Raw genomic sequence first — 14,557 nt, forward strand, 5'->3', positions numbered from 1 at the left:
AGGGATTTCTAAATTGTCTTGCCTTTTCAGGTCGGCACTAGCTGGGTGGACCTCCAACAGGATTCGCAGTCGTTGCAAGATGCAGGAGCCCAAGCTGTCGTTGCCCTGTCAAGCACTGATACGCCTGCAGTTATCCCAAGCTTTGCATCCTATAACAATATCTAATTAATTATCATCGGTTACAAGATACAAGGAGCTGATTGAAGAAACTATTTAAGCATCTTACAACATATACCACAGTCACGGTGAATGCAGTCCGAAGCTTCTCTTGATTCTCCCTCTGATTCATTTTCGCACAAACAATCCCAGCGCCATACTTCACAATAAATGCCTTAGCCTAAGGTGTTGCCATTAAAAGATCACCCTCATTCTCACTGTCCTCATCGTCTGCCACCACTACAATCTGGAATTCAGTTCCAACCATGACATAGACCTTAATGGATGAACAATTGAAATGCACTCGATAATGTAATGCAGAAAGCATACCAACCTTCCCTCAGCAGATGTCCTCGATCGCTTCTGTAGTAGAAGCAAAGGCTGCTCTGGGTCGATCCAAGTCAAATTCATTATCAACGATGAGGATAACTCACTGCAGATGAAAAACCAATTTGCGAAGAAGGGTGGGCTTGAAGCAGCAGATTGGATGAATTTCGTCTGCCATTTTTTCTTTCTTTAGTGTTTGCTTGTATTTATTGTGTTTCTCATGATAGATTGGTTCACAAAATGTCTACATCGACAGAGTGTTGCTTGTGAGTTTATAAAGAGATACATTCAGAAGAACTGGCGTATTGTGACTCTTAGGAATTCAGACAAATCGTGGCTGGGGCAGCTTAAGACCTATCAACACAATTTTTTGCAGCAAACATCTCTAGCGGTTGGCCCACGTTTGCAAGAGAAACTTGTCTGCATAAGATGTCTACACGTTTGAACTTTTTGGTAGGGACGGTGTTGTGTTCAAAGTCTCCATCTTCAGCCATGCCGGAAGCGATAACCTCATTTAGGTTGATTGAGATGAACATTGGAAGATTCACTTGAGGATACATCAGTAAAGCAATTCGTGTCTCCTTTATTCAGCTGTTATGAGTCAATTGAAAGTGCACTTACTTTTGGCTTTTCTTCTGAATTAGTCACAATCTCATCGGAATTATCCTTATTTCCCTTTGTGCAGGTCGGACCAAATAGTCTAAATGTCCAGTGAGCCCTTTCGAGCATCTTTTCCATGGCATATCTCCATGATGATTGTCACCCATTCTACATCTGCGCCTCACTGTCCAACCTTTTCCCAAGTTAATTTGCTTTCAGCAGAAACCACAGGATATGTTATCTTCCTTCAAGTGTTCATAGCTATTTGCGTAAATTAGAACACAAGGTCAGAAGGTTGGAAAAGGGCAATAACCAACATGAATTTGGAATCCAATGATTTCTAGTTTAAGTATAAAATGCCTCCCAAAAATGACTACTTTATAATTTCACTTGACATAATGACTGCTGCAAAGGAATATATATTATTTATTTATAGGGATTGTCATAAATAGCGTTTGTCGAGAAAATATTCTCTACAAGTGGCTTTGATTGCTATCCTAGTGAAAGGATGGACGGTTACTCAAACGTAAATGTTGATCAAGGTCGCTTTTGGAGAATTTTTGTCCAGCAAATATTAGAATCTAATAGACAATAAAGAGCAATTTTCTACTAATATGAACCAAGGATTGGATTTTCCCTTAGCTCCCAAGCACTTTGATCCTTGGACCATGTTCTCCTTCTAATCCTTGACTTCTGGCTCTTCAAGCTTTCCATCTTCCCTTATTCTGATTTTACTCCGATGCACTTCAATTATTATAGTGCATAAGCATCATCAAATGAGATTAGATGTTGCTGCATTTATGGGTCCATATGTAAAGAGTAGCTATGAAGGTCGTGCCCAGCTTGGTTTTTGCGAACCCAATTTAAACCAAACAGAATACATAACATGTACCTTCAGTGTCTCTTTATCTTGAAAATCGAGATAGGAAAAGGCAAGTCATAGAATCGGAATCCATGGCCATTTGTAGGGAGAAGTTCGGCTGTTTACTGAACGTTGTCGGATTAGATTGAAGAGGTGGCTCAAACAAGGAAACTATGTTGATGATGACTTACTAACATGGCAACGGTGTGTCTAACTCGGTGAGAGAAGACCGATTGTGATTGTGTGGCTTTGCCATTTTGAAATAATGAACCTGTAAAATTGTTCGAGTTCTAAAGAGTTACAAGATAGTTTTGTACTTTTCTATGACTAATCAGAGTGTATGAAAAGAAGACTAATAACTTCATATTTTCACTAGATTCGTGTCTGTCTCTCATATTGATTACATGCACCCTATTGTAAAGTCTAACAGCATAGGATTGGCCATCTGTTGTCATGAAAGGAAAAGCGGTAAGGCTCTCATTTACATTCATCGCGGGCATATCTCAAATATAAAATCAAACGACATGTCCGTTGAAGTTGGAACCACCGTTGAATAGCATACGTGGCAGCTGACGTGTCATCATGAATCTATTCAGCAGCTGAGCTGGTTAGGCAAAAGAAAAAAAAATGTCGTTTTCTGCATCCTAAAAGCAAGCGGACATTTCTAAATAGAACAGAAGACGACATTGAAAAGGAGTACATCTGACCAAACGGGACACCAAGGCCGCTCTCGGCCACGCCTACATGCCGTTGATCTTCCACGCGGGCAAAATTGTCTCTCTGGCGGCGACCTCCACCGATCAAATCAAGTCGTTGAGCCGGCCCATCGCGTCCCGTCTTCGAACATGCTCGCACACACGGCGATCACCACCTTGACTAGGAAAATAGCTTGGTTTCGCTTTGCTCAGATCAGATCGACATGAGCAGCATAGTCTTCGTTTTCTGCGAACGTAGATCTCTCTCCCTCGCTCGCCCACATCATATATACTTCGGCGCACACCGTACAGTTGGCTGTGAAAATCGAAGATTTCTTGTCCGAGCATCGCCGAAGCATACTCGGATTCGAAGTGCCTTCTTTTGCTCGGGAGACGGGACCTTTGCATTCATCGCTCGCATCCGGTCTCTCTGTCGCTTTCCAAGGTATGTCTGATTTCATCCGCTCACTCGCAAAGCTCATTCGTTTCCCTGCACTGGTCTCTTTCCACCTGTGAAAAGGTCGGCACCAGATGCATTTCGATTCACGCATCGTCATTTTTCTTCGGAATCTGCGATGAACATATTGGCTATCTATCTGCACGTAACGCGTGTGGGCCTATTCCACTGAGTAATTGCTTCACGTATTGAAGTGATCTTTCACTAGAAGAGCGCGTGACACCCTCGCTCGTAATCCCACTGCCATTACCTCTCCCACGAGGAAAGAGCGGTAAATGCTTCTGAGCTGCTCACTCTTCGCTTCGTATGATTGCATACGATCTTGCTTCCCCTTTCTTAAAAAGGGAAGTTGTTTCGGGGCCATTTCGGCATCCGACTAATCCTCACCGGGCGCAAGACAGTTGCACGATCTCTTGTCTACCAAGTAGTCAAGAACAAACTTCCATACGAAGGACTGAAAGTGTCAGTGAGTGAGGTTGGCTTTTAATGGGTTTTTACCTCCGCAGCCGATGGCAACGATTCAAAGTGTCGATTGTGGGGATGCTTCGATTAAATGTAGTTCAGATTTGCAAGCAACCGAGAGAGGTTTTGCAATCATGGTATTAAGATCTAACGATTGCTGGTACGCTATCATAATTTACCGGAAAAATCTGATATTTTGTTGATGCTTGATTGTGTGTTACTTTGCTTCCAGCAAAGACCTAATGCAGAGTGGAATTTTTCGAAGGGTGTGATCTCTGAAAGTTGTATCGATGTTGATGGCTCAAAAGGAGAACTTGAAGCAGAAGATTCGACTGATAGAGTATAGAGAGAATGTGAATTTTGAGGGAAAAAAAAATAATGAATATTGAAGAGAAGAGTAGTAAGTGCATGTTTGTCAATGTTGGAAATAGAGGAGAGTCATCTAGGTCGCTTGACATAGTGCGGTTGGATAGATTAGGATCTTAGAAGTTCTTTTGTAGCTGGAAACAATGGCAGCTTATTACTTTGTTTTGGTGTCGGCTTTTAGTAATGAAATCTCCATTTTTTTACTAACGAAACGTCGATTCTTATTACTGTCTTGTTTCGTCAACCATTCCTCAACATCGCACACGAAAGTAGACACATTGTACGATCGAAGAATATGAACAAATTGGAATTTTCATCAGCCGTTTACTCTTCATGTGCACAGCACGTAGGCTTAAAAAAGCAGGCAAGGTGTTGCATACTTTGTGACCATTATGTATGCACACTTTGCCTCCAAAAGCAGAGATGATCTCATGCCCTGTAACATTACTTTTCTCTGCATATTGCCTCAAAGTATCTCCTAATTCGCATCGTTTTAGACAGCATGTTTAAATTGAGATGAAGATTCAAATCTCATTCCTCTTTTGAAAACAAGGTTCTTGCGGTTACACCTTAGATTACACAAGAAGAACCTTCGTCTATCCCAACCCTCGTCATCCTCACTGTTTCCGGGAGTAACAAATTCGTCATCTGAGTTGTCATGGCTGTTATCTCCTCTTGTGGCATTAATTGGAAAAAAGCAACGAAATCAAGCTCCATCATTCTTATTCTTTCCCTAAGCTCCTTTCTGTTTTGCCTAGCCTCCGCAGATCCCTCCTTATTTGGAGAGTATTCATCATGAAATAAGCTGCTATCAAACTTGCTGTCACTTTGATCCACATGTTTTTAGCTCATGGAGGTCGCTATAGTAATCTTGAGATGCAAGTTTACTACTTTCCCTCCGGCCGGGGGCGGAAATGGTGGTAGGCGAAGGATGACGGTGGCATGACGTGTAGGGTAATGGGAGTGAGTGGCAACGGTGGTGCGGAGGTGAGGCAAGCGCAACACACACAAAGAAGGAGGTCACTCCAGCCTAGGCTCGCGCATTTGCAAAGAGCCCATGCTTTATAATTTATGCATTTGTTGCCTTTTGGCCAATCAACAATACGTTCATATTGTTTTATGGCTAAATGACAAAAAAAAAAAATCAAAAACATCGCATAGATAAATGCTTGATTGTATTACGTCTCTAGTTCAAAGTAATCTTGAATTGGAGGCCATGTCGACCACTCTTTCGAAACATTATTCGATCTACATGAATGTATTGATTTATGTGCATTTAAACCTATTTGACAATATTGAGAAATCAATGCTAAGAACTTAAGAACTCATTTTCAAGTGTTAAAATAGAAAGAAAGAGTTGTTTAGCAATCACTGGGTATCTGTAATTTCTTTCCAAACATAGAATCGTGACCATGAATTAGGTGACCCCTTTTTTTTTATGGATTAGATAAGTCAAATGCAGCTTAATTGAGTTTTTTAAGTCTAAACTAATTAGAGTTATCTAACAAGCTGAATAGCATTAATTGTTGAATCCTTTCTTTTCAGCACAAGGGCTATCAGCCGGTTGACTAGTCAAAAGTTTGAATATCACGTGTTCTTGAAGATAATAATAAAAAATGCCACCAATTTGGTATGTGGTTTCTTAAAGAAGGTTTTGTATTGATTAATCAGGTAGAAGCCGTCGGAGACAATGACGATGGGAATGAAAGATAACCAGAGTCCTTTTCCTTGCAGCAGTCGGAAGATTAGGAGCTTCAAGTGAGGAGTCGGAGTCCGAGGCCGATCGAGCTTTAGTCGCTGCTGATTTTTCTCAACTCAAGGTAAGGTGTGTTTGGCTGCGAAGTAACAGCGATATGTACAAACTTTTTTTCCTTACTTTCGACCATGAAATACATCGCTAATCACATGAACTGAGCTAGAGGAGGGCCAAAAGCAGAGTGGGAGGCACAAAGATGGGAGCATATTGCACTTTGCAATGCAAGAAATCTAATGTAATGCCATGCACCTAATCCACACACATTTCTCTATTCCGTAATCACTCACCCGACTTGCTTGACACCAACTCATTATCACTACACCAAAGATTGTGTTTGTTTCACAGAAAACTTTATGATTAAGGAAAATATTTGTCATGGAAATCATTTTTAAGAAAATTTTTTTAGTTTGATGGTTTAAGGAGAGCGATTTCCTTCTAGAACCTCGTTTTCCTCTATGCAAGTTTATTATTTTTAGTGCACGGAAGACGTTTTCCACGAATCGATTAGCCTCCCATTATCCAAACATCGAAAAGTACAAATGAACTCGTTCTTCAAACATCGAACATGGACCCAGGCTATACATTTGGTAATCTCGTTCTTCATTTAAGCATCCTAAAAGTACAAACTTTTTTTCTTTACTTTCGACCATGAAAAGTCGGAAAACAATCTTTCGAAAACAGTTTTCCTTCGAACAAACGGACCCCACATACGAATACATAGTTTCAAAGCACTCGGCTTACAAAAGAAATCTGTGGATATTGGCAGTAGTGGACTGTGAGGTCAGATCAAATTGGCTAGGAATCAGGGAATCCTGAATGTGGTTTGAGGAAGTGGGGGAGGCTGGGCTCTTCCTTCTTGGAGATTAGGATTATTCTTATGCACAAGAACAATCCTAATGGGCAAAAGATAAAGACGATCTGGAACGGGGACCATGGCGGCATATGCAGAAACTGCAGTTCCTTCACGATTCGATTCCCCCCGTCCCCGAGCGATATAATGCCAGAGGCTTCAGTCAGAAGTCGGGATGAGTCGCTGGCGGCGCACGAGCATCGATCCCTGGATCTTTTTCCTTGCCTCCCCTTCTTGTCCCGTGACGACGCCCGCCATGTTCGTTCGAGGGTGGCCATGCGTCGAATGATTCGGATTCGTCTGCGACTGACTCCATTCTTCTTCTTGGGATTTGCTTAAAGTGCGGCTACTGTGTTAGCGCAGATGCTCGTGTTCCTAACATGATCCGATGCGCCGTGGTCCCGTCGGTTCAGTTCGTATCTCCAATGGTTGGTGTCGCATCACTTGTTGAAGCGATTAAATAAGAAAAATTGCGATTTTCGATGTATTGATTGTTCTCGTGTTATGTAAACTCACCTCGCTATCTTGAAAATTGAATGCGATGAAGTATATATACTGAGATTAGAGATTTCCTTATTAAAAAATATTTACGTGGTATCGGAGCCACCAAGAGAAGAAATCAAATCAAACCCTAGCATTTTCTTCTTTTATGCTATCTTTAGTCATCTTATTTTCCGAAACTTACCGATTTTGTCAACACTTAACATCACTACCATGGATGTTATTTGTTGTGGTACTCTCTTTTAATTACGAGCTTCGTCAACGAGCGAAGTCGCCGTCGAATATCTAGGTAGCTGTGAGCGCTTGAATCAAGCACACCATCATCAAGCAACCAAAGATGAGTGCCATGGGAGTAATGTCATTAAGTATCCATGTAGCCATGAGCGCCAGAGTCGAGCACACCTTCATCGAGCGGCCAAAGATGAGCGCCGTGGGGTGATGCGGTTTAATTTGCCACAATTCAAGTTGGGTTTCCACAATATTTATCAAGGTTACGTAAAAAAGATATGTCAACTTTCTGAGCATGTGTCAGCTTCGGTGTTTGTCAAATCCAGTTGTAAGTGTAATGTCCGGCTTACCCGGCACATGATCATAGACTTTGGAAGAAAGTTGCACCAGTATATACAAATTGAATGCTCTAGCTTGAAGTGGAGTGATGAAGTATATTTATACAGATTAGAGATTTCCTTATTAGAGAATATTTATAAAATTATTTCGAATTAATTATTTACAACAAGGCACTTCACATAAATTTTGAAATTTTTGTTACGGCAAAAAAGGAGGAGTCTAACCGACATACTTGCTCAGAACCAATCTAAAATAATATTGTAAAGTTTGGAAGAGTTCATATGGTTGCGCGACGTGGCGTGTGACTGATCACATTGGGGGCAAATGGAGGTGACCGTATGCCACGTGGCAATTGCATTGCATGTGGTATCCATTGTCATATTAAACTTATAAATTAATATGCTTATTACTTCTTGCCATCTACGAATCCACAAACATGACACAAATTGAACCGTCGATCCCTATTCACGATCGACCGTTTGGATTTGCTCGAGATTTCTTGCTGGAGACCCCTATTTTGGCTATAAAATCGAATAATAATAACTATTTTCCAATCTTCTTTTTTGCAAGTTTAGTAGATATCCTATGCCGTGCATGCGTGGGTTTGTAGGTTCTTACATTTTGCATGAAACATGTGCTTAATGATGATGACGTTGTGTCAATGGACGTGTTGCAGAAGCAAACTATTGCTTCTTCTTTATTGCTTTTTGCAGAATATATTGGGAAAGTTTTTGGGCTTATTATGACTCTAATGGCTCAAATTTATATAACTGAGAGTTTCTGAACTGATAGAGATTGTTTGTCCGTCAATAGTGTCTTTTGCTGGGATGACCATTTCATGCATCAAAATGTGGACATAAAACTAGTTGCATAATCCCTGCATTATCGGAATTTCTTTTCCGATCCTTTCTTTGTTGATCCTTTTATACGATAACTCGTTGTATGCAGTCAGCTCTGCAAGAGAGTATTCTCCCCTTCTTCATTTGAATCATTTCATAAATTCCCTTGTCAGCATCCGGTACCGGCATATCAAATCAGATCAAATTGGACATCAAGCAGACAAATAAGCTAGAAGTCGGGCTTTTTCTGTGCATGATCGATTCATCTGAGCTGTAGGAGAATTAGGAAGGCTGAAAAGGCTGTCATACAAATCGCATCCAGTTGAAGAGTGTTCTAGGTGACTTGTACTAAAGTTCAAAGCAGCTATAAGATTTGAAATATACCCCAAGTGAGGCTTTTCAAAGATAAATACTATATAATGACCACACAAAAAAAAGGATAAATACTTCAATGTAGTGAAGCTATAGGGTTTTCCTCCCAGAGGTTTGAGTGTGAAAGTAAAAGCATTTTCGCCGTACCGAAACATTTACTATAATTGATAAATACAAATAAAATACCATTGCATTCTACTTGCAAAATTAATGGGCATTTATATATAGAGAAAGGGAAATGTGACTTGTACTTAGCCTAACAACTGATTGTGTCCTTTTCAATATATGCAAATCGAAAGAACCTCGAGTGAGATCATTTCCTTCCCTAACAAAAGTCATCCTCATGAAAGCGATACGGCTCTCTAAAATTTGCCGTTGCCTATCGTCCACAACCAGCCAAGAGCGACTCCCGAAAATGTCCCAACCAACAGAAACAACACAAGCAAGTTGCCCAAGGTATTTTGCTCTGGTCCCTGAAAAAAGAGCTCGACCCATTTTGAATTGTAAGAAGAAATTGTGCTAAAATGAACACAACTCAAAAGAGATAAAGTTCGGGTCAAACCTTGTAGCCCTTGGGTGCTACTGTCATAACAGAGACAGTAAGATAACCATGGGTCAAGCCCAAGAAAGAAACGAGCATTATCATCCACCCCTGATCACCATACTTTGCTGTGAAATAGAATGCAGGGACAAAAAGGAAACGGGCAAGAGTCGCTAACATGAGGCCCTTTCGGGACTCTAACTTGAGCCAACTGATAAGGGGAATGTACTGAGCTATGAAATCCCATACATTGTAAATAGCAATCAAAACTAGCGAGTACCTGAAACGGAAGCGATAAAGCAAGATTGTAGTGAGTACACAAACCTTTACAGAGGGCGACATTCATCGTGAGAAGCGTTAGAGAAATCGGCTTCTGTTACCAGTACTCACCATGATCCCAATTGGTGTGTTCCGGTGTTCTCATAGAGAAAGCCCGGGAAGATTGTCAATGTCAAAACATGTGTAAGATATAGACCAATGGCATAATCTATATTTTGAAACAACAATTGTTTGTTGTTCAATCGATCATCTTTAGAGCCTTCATCCTGCCAAAATTTCAAAATTTTCAAGGTTTCAGATACATTGAAAGGAACACAAATTTTACAACTACAACAGAAAAAGTTTTACTGCTATGATGCACCTGTCTTTGAATTCCAGCAGCAGCAAGGTCAGCCGACACAGATTTACACCCTTCCAAGGCCGCCTTGGAGCGGCAGGACTTCACAACTGGAATCTTAGCGAACCAAGTAGCATACAGAATGATGCATATAAACTCGAAGAACGTAGAGATTGCCAGAAACAACACTGAAAAATAAATTGAAAATTGATGAGAAGAATTCTGCATATTGCTTTCACATGACAAAGCTGATTATTGCACCATGAGCTTCCTCTGTGTATAGTCAAGGCACAACATAGGAAAGTGGGTTTTACCTACTTATTGATAATTCCTTAAAAAATGAGATAAACCATGGTATGACATAAAGCCTAAGTCCTTAAGGATTACATGCTATAAGCACGTGATCACAGATGCTATCAAGTCAAACCAGACTTGTTCGAGTGTTAAAATTCCACTAACAACAAGACTTCTACATGACGGGATGAATTTAGAAATTGATAAAGATTTTCTAGTGACGACAAAGAATTACATACTAGCTCCCTTGCGAAGACCGTCATGAGTCTTGTCAAAGGCTGCCTTTGTCATCAACCTCAAAGCAGATGTTAGTGCTCCTGATGCAGCTGAACCAGCGAAATACGACTGCATAAATGAAAATCCTCCATAATTTGAGGTAGAAAGACCAAGATCCAACTTGAAAAGATGCATCTTTAAGGGAATAATTTGCAGAAAGAATGCAATAAAACAGTAGGAGACCGCCCACCTGCATGAATTGAGGACACATGAAAGACAGATCGCCGACCATACCACCCTGAACTTGAGCATTGGCCACTCCAAAACAAGCAACGATCAGACATATACCGAAATAAAGCCCAATTCCCCTTTTCCCTGACGTGGCTAAGTCCAACTATCATGTATGAAATCCAGCAATGGAGTTAATGTAAGATACCAGAATTCATGGAAAATAACTTGAATTAGATAATTGCACTAGTAGGATCACCATGAATAGAAAGATTTATGCCTTCGGACAACTTACAACTATGAGAAAGAGTGTACTTAGAGTGAAAAGAGTGTATCCAACTATATTCCTCTTTCTTGTGTCAACTCTGGATTCATGGTACACTAAGATAGCCATCGTCCCAATTGCGAATGGTTGATAAATAACTGTAAGCACTCTCGAAGGATGATAATGCTTCAGCCAACACAAAACATGTAGTTAGAATAGCGCAATCAACCTATGACTTTATATTACACTAAGCAAATTACAAAACGAAATAATTAGAAGAAAAGATATCAAAAGACAAGTAAATAGTTTGCTAGTCCTAAAATAGCACTCGTAAGATGATTATGTTAATTACCCATCCGGACGTCACCCAGCATAGTGATAGTTATATCAACCATATAGCAACAAACTCGTATTGCCACGAGTCAACGGATCAAGAAGATGAACCTTGGCCACGATGACAATGGTGAAATCACGGTACAACAAATCAACTTGATTAGCAAAATTCTCTAGACACACCTGTTTTCTAGTCAGACAGTGTTGAATAAACAATTATAGAACTACAATTCTCGGAACTCAAACAGAGTCAAGACTCTTCCAAATCAAATCAGACAGCTAAAGAGAACAAAAAGTTCAATAAATATAGATCACAAAACAGAGCGATCAGGGTATTAACTTTAAAAGAACATGGGAAGTTGGGAATAATCCGCAATTGATTACCGGGAACACTTTATAGTAATAATCTCCAATGGTCAGAATACTGTTCCAAGCCACAAGAGACCCAAGTCCAAGCACCCAACAGAAAACCATTGCCTTAAACTTCCCCTGAAAAACAATTTGGTACATTGACTCCAACATGTCATCAAACAGGCGGAGCGCATCGATCAAGATAATACCCATGTACCAGTTTTCCTAATAAAACTGTAAAACAAGACAAACGAGCGCATGGAGACACAGACCTCAAGTCGAACTGGAAGCCCCGTTTCAGCAGCATTGATCATTGTTGCTTCCCTGCAAAACTCACCAAAGAAAACAAACTCAGCCCACAGAAAAGTTACTTTTGAGTCTGGTCAATCAAAAGCTGTCTACCTAAGAGACATTGAACGGTGATCACTTGGGGAGCGACGTGCTTACACCGAACAGCAACTTAGACAAAAGGAAGAATCTGTCTCTTTTTTCTGTACGAAGAAGAGCGCGCAAAGAAACTTAAGACGGCTGGGACGAATTCGAGGAGGATTCTTTGCCCTTTTGAGGTGATGGAATTTGAAGTGCATCGAGAAATCTTCTCTATTTTTGAAATACCTTATTCAATCAATATAGTCTCCGAGAGTGTCTAAAAGTTCACTTCTTCGTGAATAATGTTAATCTTTTAGGCTTAAAACAAGAATTTGATAATGAAAGCCACAACTCAACCCACCCTCACTTCCCTTCATCTAATCCGCAAAAGGAGGCCATTAGGAATATAATTGTAACGAACTCACCACGTAGACCTAACATGTTATTTCTAATTCAAAAATATGAGTATCTTATCTATTTTGAAATTTCGGACTCGAATTTTGTAAAATTGGGAAGATTAGGTTATAAAAAGCACGAGACATTTTATAGATAAACATCTAACTATCTTATTAACTTTGAATAACGATACTATCGATTAGTTAGGCATAAATCATAAGTTTATCTGATGAATGTCTATGAGTTTTAGCGAAACCTTTTGAAAGAAAATTCATGATTAAAATCCTCTTTCAACTTTTCTTTTTATACTATAAAGATATCCCTTTTGGAGTTTCCTTCGAGTCAATCTCTCAAGTCTCTGGAGATGTGCATATCTTCCTCTGAAGAAGAAAAATCTTCACGAGCATTCGACACTTTGTGTATCGTGTAGGAGAGAGCAATGTGGTGCGCATATCGTTGGAATTGCACCCAGGTCAATAATCTAGGGTCGAGGATTATCGCCTTTCGTTCTAGTGTCGACATGAACTCGGGACCCGAGACGATACGCACATCGCTTGATGCTCTCAGTCCGAAGTAACAGGGAGATGGAGAGATTTCGACCGGGCAAAACCAAGAAAGAAAGCAAGCTCCACCGTGGAAGGAAGGAACCGGAGCGTCACATCTGAAGGCCGGAGGCAGTGATATGGAAGCGACGACAGCAGAAAACTCCAAATGCGTCATTGTCTTAGTGCCGCAAAGCCACGTCATTTGGGTGATGTGGCATTGGCCAATAAAAAGTGTGCCCCAAAATATGGATAAGGTAATCTTTGACTTCCAAAATAAATTGAATCGAATTTGAGCTTGGTAATACAAGGTCTGGACCTAATTACTCAATGCCTCGCAAGCTTAATTCGAGTAGCTATGATGGTTCTCTAACTTTCTTTCGGTCGAAGTGCCTTTTAACTTAGACTATTTATTGAATCGACCCCACTTCTTTGCATGTTAAAAAATACATGATAGCGGGCTGTCTTGAAAACCTTATAGGCCTCTAAAATACTTACTAGTCTAATGAGAACGCGACCCCTTGAAAAAGTCATGGTCGATGTAGAGAGAGTTTGGAAAAACGAATGGCATGGTGAATTAAGTTTGTATTCTTATAAGAATGCTACATCTTATGTGATCAAAAGAAAAGCTTTTGAAGTTTTTTTAGACGAAGGTGAGAGAAAATAATAAAGGAACGCCGGGCCCCCTTTTATTGGGTCTAAGTGACAGCCCAATGGTCTTACCAAATGGGCTAATAGAAAATAAAAATGGGCAGATGACTGAATTGGCAGGTTTTATGGGTCTGGGTCCGCCTTTTAATTGAGTAATTTGTTTTTTAGCTAGTCTTTCTTTCTTTCTTTTTTAAGAATAAAAAATTGAATTGTCGACAAAATTTCATGTGTCAACACTCCTGGGTCTAAATTGGAACAATAAGTTCCTTACGTACGGATAAAGTTGGATATTATTGGGGAAAATTTTCAATATAGCCCCCTCAACTTTTGGTTCTGTGTTAGCCGGGCCCTTATACTTTTTGATTCTTTCAAGTATGTGTCATGTGTTTTAGGATTTTATCAATTATAAAATTACTAACACTATATGTGCACCACAATGAGAACTTTGGTACGATCTTGCAACTCTTGGGTCTAAATTAGAAAAATAAACTCCTTACAAGTGAATAAAAAGTTCGATATGATTAAGGAAATTTTTCAATATAACCCTTGAACTTTTGGTTCCATGTTAGCCGAGCCCTTGCATTTTTTATTTTTCAAGTAGGTGTCGTACGCTTTTAGGAATTTGTTCCAAAACTTCCAATATACTCTTAGACAAGTTTGTAGACAAAGTTTTGTCAATGGCATGCACAAAGCAAGCAATAGGTCTCTCTGTATCACTTGGCTGGCAGGTTCAGAATGTAAGCAAGTCATGATTAATCCCATTTACCAAAAGTTTAGAAACCAGATTTTGTACCCTTCTCAATATCTGGACTTCATACTCTCATCTTACATGCTCCCTCATTCTTATTCTTTCCCTAAGCTTCTTTCTATTTTACCTAGCCTCCTCACATCCCTCGTTATTTGGAAAGTATTCATCATGAAATACGCTACTATCAGACTTCCTCT

At 40.0% G+C, this 14,557-nt stretch overlaps 1 protein-coding gene across 1 annotated transcript; it reads right to left on the bottom strand.

Annotated features, from left to right (window-relative positions):
• Positions 1–8,873: 8,873 nt before the first annotated feature.
• Positions 8,874–11,867, bottom strand: LOC130139798 (equilibrative nucleotide transporter 3-like). Its single transcript, XM_056317502.1, has 7 exons — positions 11,688–11,867; positions 10,728–10,871; positions 10,501–10,606; positions 9,992–10,155; positions 9,742–9,896; positions 9,373–9,631; positions 8,874–9,283 (listed from the first exon to the last, which is right to left on the bottom strand). Exons 1-7 carry the CDS (start codon positions 11,865–11,867, stop codon positions 9,173–9,175), a joined length of 1,119 nt encoding a protein of 372 aa, XP_056173477.1. The 3' UTR covers positions 8,874–9,172.
• Between the last annotated feature and the right edge of the window lie 2,690 nt (positions 11,868–14,557).

The sequence above is a fragment of the Syzygium oleosum genome, unplaced genomic scaffold (genome assembly GCF_021117445.2).
Source record: "Syzygium oleosum isolate NSW1041296 unplaced genomic scaffold, Sole_v2.1 Sole_v2.13, whole genome shotgun sequence".
Classification (NCBI taxonomy): Eukaryota; Viridiplantae; Streptophyta; class Magnoliopsida; order Myrtales; family Myrtaceae; genus Syzygium; species Syzygium oleosum.

Coding starts and splice junctions, on each gene's coding strand:
- LOC130139798 (XM_056317502.1), bottom strand. CDS start 11,867: ATGGGTATTATCTTGATCGATGCGCTCCGCCTGTTTGATGACATGTTG. Junction 10,607..10,727: donor TGTGTCCTCAATTCATGCAG/GTGGGCGGTCTC, acceptor TCATTTATGCAG/TCGTATTTCGCTGGTTCAGC. Junction 9,632..9,741: donor ACACACCAATTGGGATCATG/GTGAGTACTGGT, acceptor CTTCCGTTTCAG/GTACTCGCTAGTTTTGATTG.